General features: G+C 60.1%; 2 protein-coding genes across 2 annotated transcripts; both read right to left on the bottom strand.

The window, feature by feature from the left end:
- Nucleotide 1: 1 nt before the first annotated feature.
- GGTG_01053 (hypothetical protein) lies at nt 2-9,783 on the bottom strand. The gene is made up of 2 exons (XM_009218811.1): nt 9,479-9,783; nt 2-9,328 (listed from the first exon to the last, which is right to left on the bottom strand). The coding sequence occupies exon 2, from the start codon at nt 9,295-9,297 to the stop codon at nt 148-150; it is 9,150 nt and encodes a 3,049-aa protein (XP_009217075.1). The 5' UTR covers nt 9,298-9,328; nt 9,479-9,783; the 3' UTR covers nt 2-147.
- Nucleotides 9,784-10,544: 761 nt separating this feature from the next.
- On the bottom strand, nt 10,545-12,025 carry GGTG_01052 (hypothetical protein). The gene is made up of 4 exons (XM_009218810.1): nt 11,721-12,025; nt 11,522-11,635; nt 11,326-11,442; nt 10,545-11,237 (listed from the first exon to the last, which is right to left on the bottom strand). Exons 1-4 carry the CDS (start codon nt 11,839-11,841, stop codon nt 10,960-10,962), a joined length of 630 nt encoding a protein of 209 aa, XP_009217074.1. The 5' UTR covers nt 11,842-12,025; the 3' UTR covers nt 10,545-10,959.
- Nucleotides 12,026-12,330: the final 305 nt, after the last annotated feature.

Below are 12,330 nucleotides of genomic sequence, written 5' to 3'. Positions count from 1 at the left end.
TGTTCGGGAGTACTGACGTCGACATGGTTGAGAAAGAAGCATGCACATGGAGGGAATATTACAAAAGAAGAATATAAAAAAGAAGACATGACGACATGGAAAATAAGAGTGAGAAAAACATGACGTGGGGTAAGCGTGATAGGAGCGCTACTGGCTCAGCCTTCCCCTTCCAGGGCCGCGGGTCGGCCTTGTTGTAAGACTGCCGTCGGGGTGCCGGCCGCCCTCCTCTTCGCTGTCGTCGGGAGCATCCACACCGCTGCCTTCATCTTCCCGCGGGCCTTGAGGGTCGGCACTGGAGCTCTCGCGGTCTTTCCGTCTAGCAAACGCGGTGAGCCTATCTCGCATGCCGCCCAGGGCAGTGCGCCGCCGCTCAGGTGCTTCGTTGGAGACTCCGTTGAAGAGGCGCATGCTGCCTACTGACTTTGGGCGGAGGCTGTCGCCACTGGAGGGCGTCGCGTTGCCGCTGCCGTTGCTGCTTGAGGGAAAACCGGGAGCCTGCCCCTCCTTGGGCGTCGGCGGTGTCATCATCAGAAAGGCCGGGACGACTGGCCCCGACGACGAGCTCGGGGCGCCGTTGGTCGACGTGCCACGGCTGCCCGAGGCGACGCTCGGGCTGCGGCTGATACCGCGGGGCACCGGGATGGACGAATCAGAGCTGCGCAGCGAGCGCGGGGGCGAGCGCGAGTAGTCGACAAGCGAGGACGAGTCGTCGCCGCTGTTGTCCCTCGATTCCGCCACAGCCGGGCCCATCAGAAGGACGGAGCTGGAGGCCAGCTCGCGCAGCTTGGACTGCTGGGCCATGTTTGGGCGGTGGCGCGAGAACTTGTTGCCGATGATGGCGCCTGTGTGCGAGATCAGCGCCTTGATCACTCGGCTCTTGAAGGCCAGGGCAAGGTCCAGGTTCGACCACGTCTTGTTGCGGTACTCGATGGTGGGCAGCCGGAACACAAAGTCGTGCACATCCTCGAGGTTGCGGTCGCCCTTGCCCTTGTAACTAAGGCAGAGGACAACCGAGGGAAGCTTGATGTAGGCAAAGGTCATGTAGCTGCTGGCGCGCGTGATCATCTTGGTCAGGTCATCCGACGGCTTGTCAGCCTTGTCTTCGCCCGCCCCCTGGCCCCTGCTGCGCAGCGCGAACCGCGACGACCCCTTCTTGGATTCGCCCCCAATCGAAGAGAAGCCCGTGGTCGTGCGCCCGATCCCTGGCCTCGGCGTCCCGAACGACCGCAGAGACTCGGCCGACGGTTTCTTGCTCGGTGTGCGCGACGTCGCCCCCGTCGCCGACGACCGGAACAGCCGGAACGAGTGGCCCGTCTCGACCGAGTGCACGCTGACTGCCTTGGACTTTGGTCCCACCGCCTGCGCATCCGACGTGAGCGTGGGCCGGAGCCGCAGCTCTAGCGACCCGGCCCGCGTGTCGAACGCCGCCGAGGCGTCTCTATCACTCAGGTACTGCTGGTGGTGGCCATAGCTGTGGCCACCTCCCGCCAGTGGCTCGTCACCGCCCTCGTCGTGATCTGGGCCCGCGCCCCGGAGTGTGAAGGGCGAGTCGCCCTTGCTGGATGCCGCCACTGCTGCCGCCGCTGCCGCCGCTGCCTGGCGATCCTTATCCATATCCGGGAAGATATACTCGAACAGCTTCTTGCCCACCTCGCGCTCGAGCTGGATCTTGAGCGGGAAGAGGTTGACCTCGAAGTGCGACATAACGGGGATGCCGGCGATAGCTTCGAGCATGTTCCAGCGGACCTGGATCATAGGCTGGCTGCCCGTGTCGGCCGACGACGACCGCGCCTTTGCCACAGCTGCCGCCGCCAACGATGCTGCTAACGACGAGGTTGCCATGCTGGTGGAGGTGGCACTCGCAGGCGCGGCACCGCCGTTGCGCTCGTCGACATAGGGCGCAATCATCTCCGGATAGATGGCGTCCTGCAGCAGGTTGAGGCCCAGGATCTTGCCAACACGCACCTCGTTGGAGTGGGAGCCGTCGGCGTTGTCGGTGCGGTCGTACTCGACGTCCTTGAGCTGCAACTCGACCAGCGGCTCGCTGTTGTCGCGGATCAGGTGCCACACGATCTCGCGGGCCGAGATGCTCCACTTGAGCAGTGCGTTGTTCTGCGTCGCCGCCTCGTACTTGCCCTGCGACGACGTGATGGCTTTCATGGTGAAGAAGAGCTCGTCTTCGCAGGTTGCGAGGTCGCGCTCCAGCGCCATGCGGTGCTCCCAGCTCCGGCGATCCAGGTGCTTGGCGTGCACCTGGAAGTGCGTGCGGATGTCCTGCAGCTGGCGGATGCGGTCTTGCAGCTTGACCACCATCTCGGGCGCGCCCCGCAGGTCGCTGAAGTCAGACGCCAGCATGATCTTCTCGAGCCGCTCGCTGCGGTGCTTCTCCGTCGGCTCGCTGTACATCAGCAGGTCCAGCACGATGACGTACATGGCGTAGTACTGCGACGAGTTGCACAACGCGCGCGCCTGCGGGAACTCGACCCACAGGTTGTCCATGCGCTGTTCTGCCGGCGCCTCGTGTGGCGAAGACTCGGTGCTGTTGGCCTCGCCGCCCGCCCCCGTGTTGTTGACCTCGTCGTTGTACTTGAGCCGCAGTGTGTTGTACTTGTCGTAGCGCAGCGTCGCCGACGTCTTCTGCACCACGCGCCGGAAGCCGAGCGGCGACGTCTGGAAGTCGAACATGACCTCCATCGGCACCCACGGCGGCCACAACGTGCCGAGCGGCGTCCCGTACGTACTGCCCGACGACGCCGACAGCAGCTGAGTCGAGAACCACTTCTGGTGCGTCACAAAGAACTGCGTGCTGTCCATGCTGACCATGAACCGCCGCTGTACCAGCCCGCTGACCGAGTCCGACACCCGGTCCTTGTCCAGCACCTCGACCACCTTGAGCTCCATGCCCTTGGCTGTAACTAGCACCACGTGCTTTGTGTTCTTAGCACTCTGCATCTGGATCTGCGGCGCGATCAGCCGCACGTGGTAGCTGTTCTGCGGCGTGAACCCGTCGGCGATGCCGCCAGTCAAGTCCCCAATCGATACACCGCCCGGCACCTCCCCGGCCCCCGCCGCCCGCCCGTGGGTGCCCTCGAACCTCTTGGCGTCTTGCATCATGCGCCGGATCGTATCCTCGATCTCCCTGGTCGTGTCCTGGTCCATACCGCCTGGGTCCGGCGATGCCGTGGCCCCAGACGGTGCCGGCGTTGAGGCGTTCGTCGGCCGTGATGCCTTGGTCTTATTCTGCTCCTCAACGATGTCCAGGATGAACTTGATGGCCGGCCGCGAGAGGTAGTACACGAACCCGCGCCGTTGGCTGACCTGGTGGCTGTAACGCAGGATGATGTTGCGTAGGAGGTTATTCCACTTGAGCTGCATGTTGTGCACCACGAACCGATTCTTAAAGTCGCTGGCAAACTCGGCGCCCGACGGCAGCGAGATGGACCCTTCCGAGAGCGGTATCGACACTGACGTGTCTGATCTCTCCCTGGACTCGCCACCGCCGCCGCCAGACTCCTCCGCGCGGCGGCTCTGCTGCATTTGCTGCAGCATACTCTCCAGGAATTTCTTTTTGTCCTCAAGCACCTGGCCGTGGCGCGTGAGCTGCTCAAATTGCGTCTTCAGATCGGCGTCTTGATGGTCGGTCTTGATCAGCCGGAGCTCGAGTTCACCCAGCGTGCGAATGTTCGCCTCGATCTGCTCTGACAGCGGCGCGAGCCGCTTGCGAATAAGCTGCTCCTGTACCCGCCGTGGCTCGTCATCACGGCTCATTATGCACAAGTGCGTTTCTTCCTCGCCGAAGGAGCTGCTCCTGGTCGTGTCACCAGCAATCACTCCGCCAATGTCTGTCTGTCGGAAGTACGTGACCCGAGGGGCAAACATCAGAGGTAGAATCTTGGTCTCAGCGTTGGACTCGGCCCGCATGGGCGTATCAAGCTCGACAAAGTCGTCCATGTCGATCCAGCTAAAGTCGTGGTCCGGAATCGTGAAGCGCGAGAGGTCGGCGTCGTCATCACCGTGGTCGAGCCCGGGAAGCGAATTCTCATTGATCGACTCGGCCGCCGCCGATCGGATGTTGGCAGAAACAGCACGCACGTCTACCGATGCCAGGTCCAGCTGCCCGGCGTGGATCTTCATACCCGTCGTCCGCGCCTGATGCGATTTGCCGCTCCCCTTTTCGCGTGTGTTGAACTCCTCCCTCCTCTGATGTAGATCCAGCATGAAGCTGTCGAACCTGACCTTGATCCCTGTCGCCTGTACCGCCATCTCCGAAGGGTCCTCGGCGTCCTTATGCCTGTATATGTGGCTCAGGAAGAGAGGCGCAAGCAGCAGGTTGTACTTGATGGTCGCCAGGTGTCTGCCAAACTTCTTGCTGTTCTTTTCTCGCCCCGGCCAGAGCGACCCCTGCCGGATCGGCAGCGACATGGTACCGCCACCGAAGAGCGACCACCAAGCAAAGAAGTGGGTGAAGAAGCGGGGGGTGAGGTGGACTGCGTTGTAGCTGCGCGAGGGCTCCGGGTTGGCCGTCGTCCACTCCCTGTCCACCGGCGCGCACACCGCAACCGACAGGTGGATGTGCTGGCTCCTGAACCCACGCAATGCGTCGTACGGCTTGTCACCCGTGGGCTTGGCGAACTGTGGTGTCTTGAGCACGACATCGTAGTGCGGTTTGAAGTCGAACCTTCGCTTCCCGTCCTGTATGGCCTGCTCAAACACCAGCCCTGCGAGCCACTGCACACGCCCCGACAGCTTCATGATGACCTTTTGAAACGCTGCCCCGGACTTGTGCGAGTCTTCGGTCGACATGGCGCCCGGATCGGCGGCACGGCGTGCGGCCCCGCGCGCGTAGCTGCTATAGTCCGGCACCGCGAGCACGTACTCGCCGCTGTCCACCGTCATGAAGCGCTTGGGGTCGTCGTCCACGTGCACATTCCAGCGTACATCGTTGCGCCAGCACATGAGGAAGCCCGCCCCGTTACCCGTGACCTGGTAAGGGTCGCGCGTACCCTTGAGCGCAAAGTGAACGTCGCCGTCTGCCTTCCAAGCCACACGCACGCGCGAGTGCAAGTTTAGGCGAATCTTGTCCCAGAAACCCACACGCTCCGATGGATCCAGCTGCGGTTTTGTGAAGGATTCGATCGCCATCATCATGTCCTGGATGGCGGGCTGGTAGCACGGACCCCACGTCAGCTTGGTAGGTAGCGCCGTGTTGATGTCGACGTTGATGTCCGAGTACGACTTGACCGGGCCTACAGTCCGTCGCACGTCGATGGCGAAGCCGCCGTTGCCCGGCGATTCCGGGGATGGCTCTTTGGGCGGGATAATGGTCACCCGTACTCTGCGAGTCGACTCGGAGCCATGGAACTCCTCGGCGATGACAAAGTCTGTCTTCAGGGACAAGGCCGATAGCCGCGGCGACTGCCCGGCTTTGAGGCTGGGCACGTGCAGCAGGGGCAGTGGATAGTCCCTCAGCGAAACCTTGACCTCTCCCATGTCGACCGCCACGTTCATGGGCACGAGCAGCGAGTATTTCATGTCCTTCGGCATCCCCTTGCCGACCTTGTGCAGAAAGTCAGGGAGGTCTCGCGACGGGAAGGACGGCTTGTCAACAACGAAGTGCAGGTCATGCACCAGCGTAGACATCAGGGCCGGACGCTGTGGGACCTCTAGTATATGCTCGTCGTCGTCAACGTCGTCGGGGAGATGATCGGCGCCCCAAAAGAGGCTCCGGAACTCGCTCATGCTGTTTCGCGCCGCGGCAAAGTGGCGGTCTATCCGCCTCTTCCAGCTGTGTGAGTTGTGCTCGTCCAGCCGCCGTCTCGCCTCTTTGATGGATACACGGGCTCTGCCGCTCATTCCGAGGCCCGCATCATCGGGCTCGTACCGCGGCGCGGGGCCTCGCAGCTGGCTCTCCGAGCTCGACCGCGGCCTCCCGTCTTCGCTATGGCTTCTCCTTCCCGGAGACCCATCATATTTTGATCTGCCACTTCTCGTGGCAGACCGAGTCCTGAACTTGGTTGACTCTCTCTTCAGCTCCTCCTCGTGAATCTTCTTCACTTTGACCTGGAACGCTTCCTCGCGAGCAAGCCGTTGCATTTGCTCGAGGCGGCCGGTCCTGTATATCATACCGAGCTTCCATTCGAACGCACCATCCTCGAGCTCGAATAGGAACGTCCGGCTGCGTAGCGACACCTTTGGGATTGACTTGGGGGACTCTGGGCCCTTATCCAGGATGTACTCGTTAGTGCCCGTCCTGAACCGGTGGTGCAGCTGCTGAACCGACTTGAAGACGTTGATTATGTTGTCCGAGACCTTGTTGAAGATAAGCTCGTGGGGAACTGCGAAACGGATGGCGTCCGTGACCACGTCGAACAACTTTTCATCCTTGTAGCCGCCGCTAGCCAGCTTCTTGCGCGACTCGCGGTAATCCAGGCGGCCATTCTTCACGCTCAGAACCCTCGCCCAGACACGCCGCATCCGGGGCGCCTCGGCGTAGAGCCTGATGAGCTTGGAATGGAAGAAGGGAGGGGACCAGCGGTGACGGCCGGCCTCCAGCCCGTGGATCTGCAGCATTATAGGGGGATCGGCTGGCATATCTGCCTTGATCTGCACAAGAGCAGCCTTCACATCGATGGCCACGAGCTCTTTGGCCGGTTTCCCATGTGCGTCATCGCCACCTGAGAGATAGTCAGAAGACGTCGGCGGACTCAGGAGGTCGTTGGTAGTCTTGGCGGGTGCGCCGCCCGAGCTGGGCGCGGGATCATCGCCGGGGCCATGGCTCGGGCGTGCAAAGGCTTTCCGCAAAACCATGGTCGCAACCCCGACCGCATAGTGGCGGTAGAGCGAGTATTGCACCAGAAGTGTGCGTACGTTGGAATGTAGATGGAACACCGGGCCTTGGTTGTCGCTGAGAGTTGAGCATGCCACCTCGAACCTGGGCATGTTGACAAACGGGTCGACCTCCCCTTTCTCTGAGGATTCAACCACGAACGCCTCCAGCCCCCTGACGTGCACGGCAATGCGACGGCCATCGCCAGCATTCTGGAACCTCTTGCGCGGGGACAGGGGAACGGTCTTGAGCAGGTCAGCCTCGGTCATTGAGCTGGCCCGGCTGCTGGCCCGACGGCGAGACGGCTGACGCTGCAGGCCATCGAGCCTCTGCGCGCGATACTCGGCCGACCAAGACTCCAAGTGCAGGGCTACTCCACGAGAATTCTCCGATATGTCCTCATCTATGCCCGCAACCTCGATGCTAAAATCCGACGCTTGGATCTGGAAGTGGAGAAGCCACGACGGCATGGCACGCAAGAAGTTTTGCTTCGGCCTGCTCGAAGACACGTGCCCTTCGGGTCCGGTCTTGAGGCGCAGCTGCCTGGCAATCTGATGGAGCCCATCGCTGATCTCCGGGCGCACCATTTTGAATGCGAACGTTTGCAGATTCCCCGTGGCCACGACATGGACGTCGGGGGATGCGCCCAGCTGTATTTTCAGGTCAAAGGACTCCGTTTCGAGCACGTCAAAGCGGCTTCCCGAGGCCGTCTGGTAGTAGAGGTTATGTGTTTGTATCCGCATGGATGAAGCAAGCGAGTAGTGGAGGTCCTCCACTGCCGAGTGGAAGGACTCCATATCGAGGGATATCGAGGATATGGATGAGATGATGAGGTCAAAATCGTCCGGGTCAGCCTGCTTCTGCACGGGCGGCAGCGAGATGCGGACCACGGGCTCGTGCATGGTGAACTTGATGCTAGCCTTAGGCAGCAGTCGCGATATGAGGATATGGCGCTTCTTGTTCCGGGCACCTGGCTTGCGGGATCGTGGCCGCAACATGGCGAGCAGCAGTGGCAGGTGGCTCGGGTCGAGATCAACCGAGGGAGAGGTGACAACCGAGTTGGCAAAGAGGATATTGGCGTTCCGCTGCTCGGCACTCCCATGGCCCGACAGCTCTACCGTCTTGGACGGCAGGGTGGTCCGGACGGTTGTGGTGGCCATGGGGATGTAGGCAAGTCGCTGCGGGGCCCCCTGACCGTCGTCAACTCCAATGGATATGGAGAGGGCGGCCATCAGAGCCTCGTGAGCAATGTCCGTGGAGGGAAAATACATGCGATGGGCCGGCGACTTTGGGTCTAAGCGGTGGAGGTCTATGCCGACCTCCTTCATTGAGGCATTGAGAAGGACCGGGGCGCCCGTCGTCTTGACGTGCTCGATCTTCTTGGTCAGGCCGACAAAGCTGACAGCGAACTGGACCTCTTTGATGCCCCTGAGCAGGGAGCTGACAAACTCCTTGGAGTCGGAGACGGTTTGCATGAGTTCCTGATCGGTGCTCCCTGGGATTTCTATCTCCTGCATGATCTCGTCCACCGACCCGAGCCCGCCACCGGCGTCGGCGGGGGTCTGAGCAGCGCGGCTGCGGCACTGCTTGTAGAGATCAGCGCAGAGCTGTATTTCGTCGTAGGGGAGGTGGATGCGGCCGAGCTTGAGGGCAACGGCAGCGTCTTGGAGCCCATCAGATGCGTCATGTAGGAAGCCGTGCACGTTGAGAGTTGCATTGTCCAGTATTTCCATCGACTCCCTCCCCTCTGGCGTAAACAAGACGCTGCGGAGGGTCGTGATCCACTCGGCCTGGTGCTTCTCCTGTCGCCTGCGACCCCTAGACTGCAGGAAGAAGCGAGCGCGATCCACCATCTTTCGCCGCGTGTCGACAGCAACGGTCAAGCTCCCAACCTGAACATTCCCCACCCCGACGATATTCAAGCCCGAGCTGGTGGCCACAACATCGACCATGCGCAGCCAGTTGACATTCCGGTGTAGCCTCTTGATGCGCTCCTTGAGTCGCGTCAGCCGCTTCCACAGCTCACTTCGCGGAGGGCCTCCAGTAGATCGGCGGGTGATACCGGGGTGCGGTGCGGACGGGCGGGGAGTGGTGTCGTGTCGGGCCAGCCGGCTTGGGGGGCCTTCGCCCTGGCCATATTCGTCGTCATCGTCGTCATCGTGGGAAGCGGTACCGATGCCGGCCTTGCCGCCCTCGAGAACTTGGATATCGACAGTGACGACGAGCTCTTTCACAACAATGCTAAGCCAGGTCGGCTGGGCAAAGGTCGGGCGGTGGACGTTGAGGCCGAGGCCGCGGATCTCTATCTTGAGGCCGTCTCGCGGGGTGTAGGCGAGGCGGCGCAGCGAGAAGTATCCGATGCGCTGGACGGAGACGCCGGTGATGATGCGGAGGACGGCGAAAAGGACGAATGTGGACAGATAGAGGAGGACGAGGACGCCGCAAACAAAGGTCGGGTTGAGCAGTGCCATGTCGTAGGCGACGCTGCAGCTATCGAGGTGTCTGCCGGAGGGCGCGAGACGTCAGATGCTGCATCGGGTGCCAATGGCCGGGTGGAACGAACAGCGGCCTCTGGGCCTGTTGGGATCTCGCAATGAGCTCGCAGAGATGAAAGAGCGCATGTGTCACCGCAAGGGGAGGCGAGAAGCCTACCTGGTTAACTCTCGGGCGCCAAAGAAGTGGCATACCCGGCCGTCATACACCCCGCCGGAAGAGGAAGAGGGCCATTTGTCCAGGTGTGCAGTGGCAGCGCGGTGGGACCAGGAGCGAGCCCGAGGGTGAGGATCCGGGGACAATGCGAATGCGGCTTGGGCCTGCGACAAAGAGCTGGGTGCGTGTATAGATAGATGGGCTGGACGCCGGAAATGACAATATCAACCTGGTGAGTACGGGCCGGACGTGATCTTGGCAAGCTTAGGGTGGGTGCTCGCTAGCTCGGTGGTCGACGCAGACGGTTCTAGCAGGGGCCACTGTAGCGCTTCACGTGCGGCCGGTTGCTGGCTTGCAACCGATAACAGCTGTGCGTGATCGAGGCTTCTTGATTGGCTGGCTTATGGCGTCCCACGCAAGGAAGGGCCCGACGACTTGAAATCCCACCCAGAACCCGACGATTGATGTCCTTGTTCATGTCGCACCAAATCCTTTTCCGCCAGACGTTCGTTCCTTCATGTTCTCGAGCCCAGTGCGGCGGCAACACACACCTCATGGAGCTGTATGCCTGTGCTCCATTCTGAGCTGCGGAACTTGTGGACTGGCCAGCACAGGCGTTGGCCAGGTCGTCATCTCTAATGGCCAGGGTGCTAGGTCGCCTGTCTAAACCCTGCTTCCATCATTGATCCACTTGCGTTCTGGTGCGCCTGTCTTTCCGAGCAGCCTGACGGGACGGGAATCGAGGCATGCAAAGCACCAATAGCAAAATAATATTGATACGTTCCATATTAGAACGATTCACTACATTATACGCGTTGAAGGAGGAAACTTCAAGCAGGTCTTGTAATTTGGCCCACCCCTACGCTACGGTACAGGTCTCCAACGTTACGAGGGCCAGTAGGAATGCTCTGTGGGTCGTAACATTTAATATCCTGGAGACTTATACAGGAACGGCTATTTTTATTCTCGACTTTTACTGTATGTTCTGTAGGTCGTTTGTTGCTTCACTTCGGAGGATACATGAAAGTATCTACTTCGGCATCCCGAAAAGGTACCGCTGTTTTCAGAATGGATCGTGTTCCCTTGCTGGAACTAGCTCTATCGAAATCTTGAGACGCGGACGCCGTTTCCAGTTTGGATCTAATGGACTAGCGTGTGCTACAGCTATTTCAAGCTTGCGCACTCCCACCCCTGACATGTCAAATGCACCATCGCCCAGCTCCCCTGCCGCAACGCAGATCCTCCAAAGGAGACTATTCTTTTCCACGCTTCACTTGTTGTCGTTTATCAGCCTATTCTATCACTGAGCCTCAAAGATGGCTAACCATCCCTCCCTTGGCTTGTTCCTTTTTCTGGTTACACTTTTGGATTCCAGCACGTCTCAGGTCTCCAAAGTGACTTTCTACCCACCCCAAGTAACCAACGCCGTGTCTCTTTGGCGACCCCACAGCTTTCTCTCAGAATGTATACTTGGCCAAGCATGACTATCCCGATTCCGCGGCCGAATTCTGCGCCGCGGCCCGTAAATGGGATATCCTGTCCTCCGCTAGGGCAATTTCAACTTCGAGCTTCAATATCCTCTCCTCGAGGATTTTCTCGTACTCTTCGTCTGTCAGGCGAGTGAGCGGGCTCCATTTAGAAGCTAGCCAGTCCCTTTTGGGTCCAGGTGCACGCTCGGCCATGTTATTCGCAATGGCCTGTCCACCAGCTCCAAGTAGTGAGAATGCCAGGGCGGAGGGCAGCATATTGCGCGGGCCACGTGCTGCGTGCGATTTGTTCATCTGCGAGTTAGGGACAAGGAAGATACGGCCTGCATGGCGCAAAGTAGTCAAGCATGTTAGCTAACTTACCTAGCAGCCCAGATGCAGCTCCGGCGATGCCACCTGCAAAGGCACTGGCTGTGACCTTATCCCTTCGCGTCAAAACCCCCTCACCTCCCCAAGCCGAAACCAACCCTTCCTTTGAGCCTAGAGTCATGTTAGCCTGTGAGATGTAGCCAACTCTCCGTGGCAAGACAAGAGTTCAAAGGTGAGAAAAAGGCCTAACAATAGTAGACGCTTCCTAATGTAAACCAGTGGACGCCAGCCAGAATTGCGCTGATACCCGCTGGGCGAGCCCGGATAACGCCGGCTGCTGCGCCTACAAGTACACCGAGGGTTCCTAGAAGGAGGGGACCGATGTATCCAGTCGTCCCTTGGTCAGCAATGCAGAGCCGAGCTTGCAACGACTCGAGATCAACACACACCTGTAAACGCGCCGGCAGTGAGGGTCTTGGTTATCAACCCTGAGGGTGCCAAGTTTTTTCTGGAGTTCGGACTTGTCGAAGGGGTCGCTGGCCCCGGCTCTGAACCGTTGGCTCCTGACATGATGTGGCGGTGCCGGACGGTGCGATGTCGGACCCGACGATATAAAGATACAGAAAGGAAGCAAGTGAGGCCGATGGATTGGACTGATCTGTGCAACAATGGGGCTAACTCTGCATACCAAACGGAGTTGCTTGCTGTGGTCAATGGCCTAGCCTAGGCAGCACAAGGCCTGCGAACCCAAGCTAGCACACAGTGCACTGGGCTGGCCCCACACGAGTCCGGATGTAGAAAGCGTCAGCGGTACGTCGGTACGTAAGATGGTAGGCAGATCGCTGAGTCCTATCCACCTGCCTGGCGACGGCTGGCGAGAGAAATGTGTATAATTGATTAGCTGGTGCGCCAGGAGCACGTTGTGTGTTACATTAGCTCAATGCAGTTGTCACCACGAGATGAGCTGTGCTATTGTGGCCCTCCAGGAACATCCAGGATGTCGAGACCAGCTGTAAGGTACCTCCTCGTCGAAGCACACAGCTTGAACGTGCTTGCGTG

The sequence above is a fragment of the Gaeumannomyces tritici genome (genome assembly GCF_000145635.1).
Source record: "Gaeumannomyces tritici R3-111a-1 unplaced genomic scaffold supercont2.1, whole genome shotgun sequence".
In the NCBI taxonomy this organism is placed as follows: Eukaryota; Fungi; Ascomycota; class Sordariomycetes; order Magnaporthales; family Magnaporthaceae; genus Gaeumannomyces; species Gaeumannomyces tritici.
The sequence above is the reverse complement of the archived record's forward strand: the minus strand, read 5'-3'. Positions and strand labels throughout refer to the sequence as shown.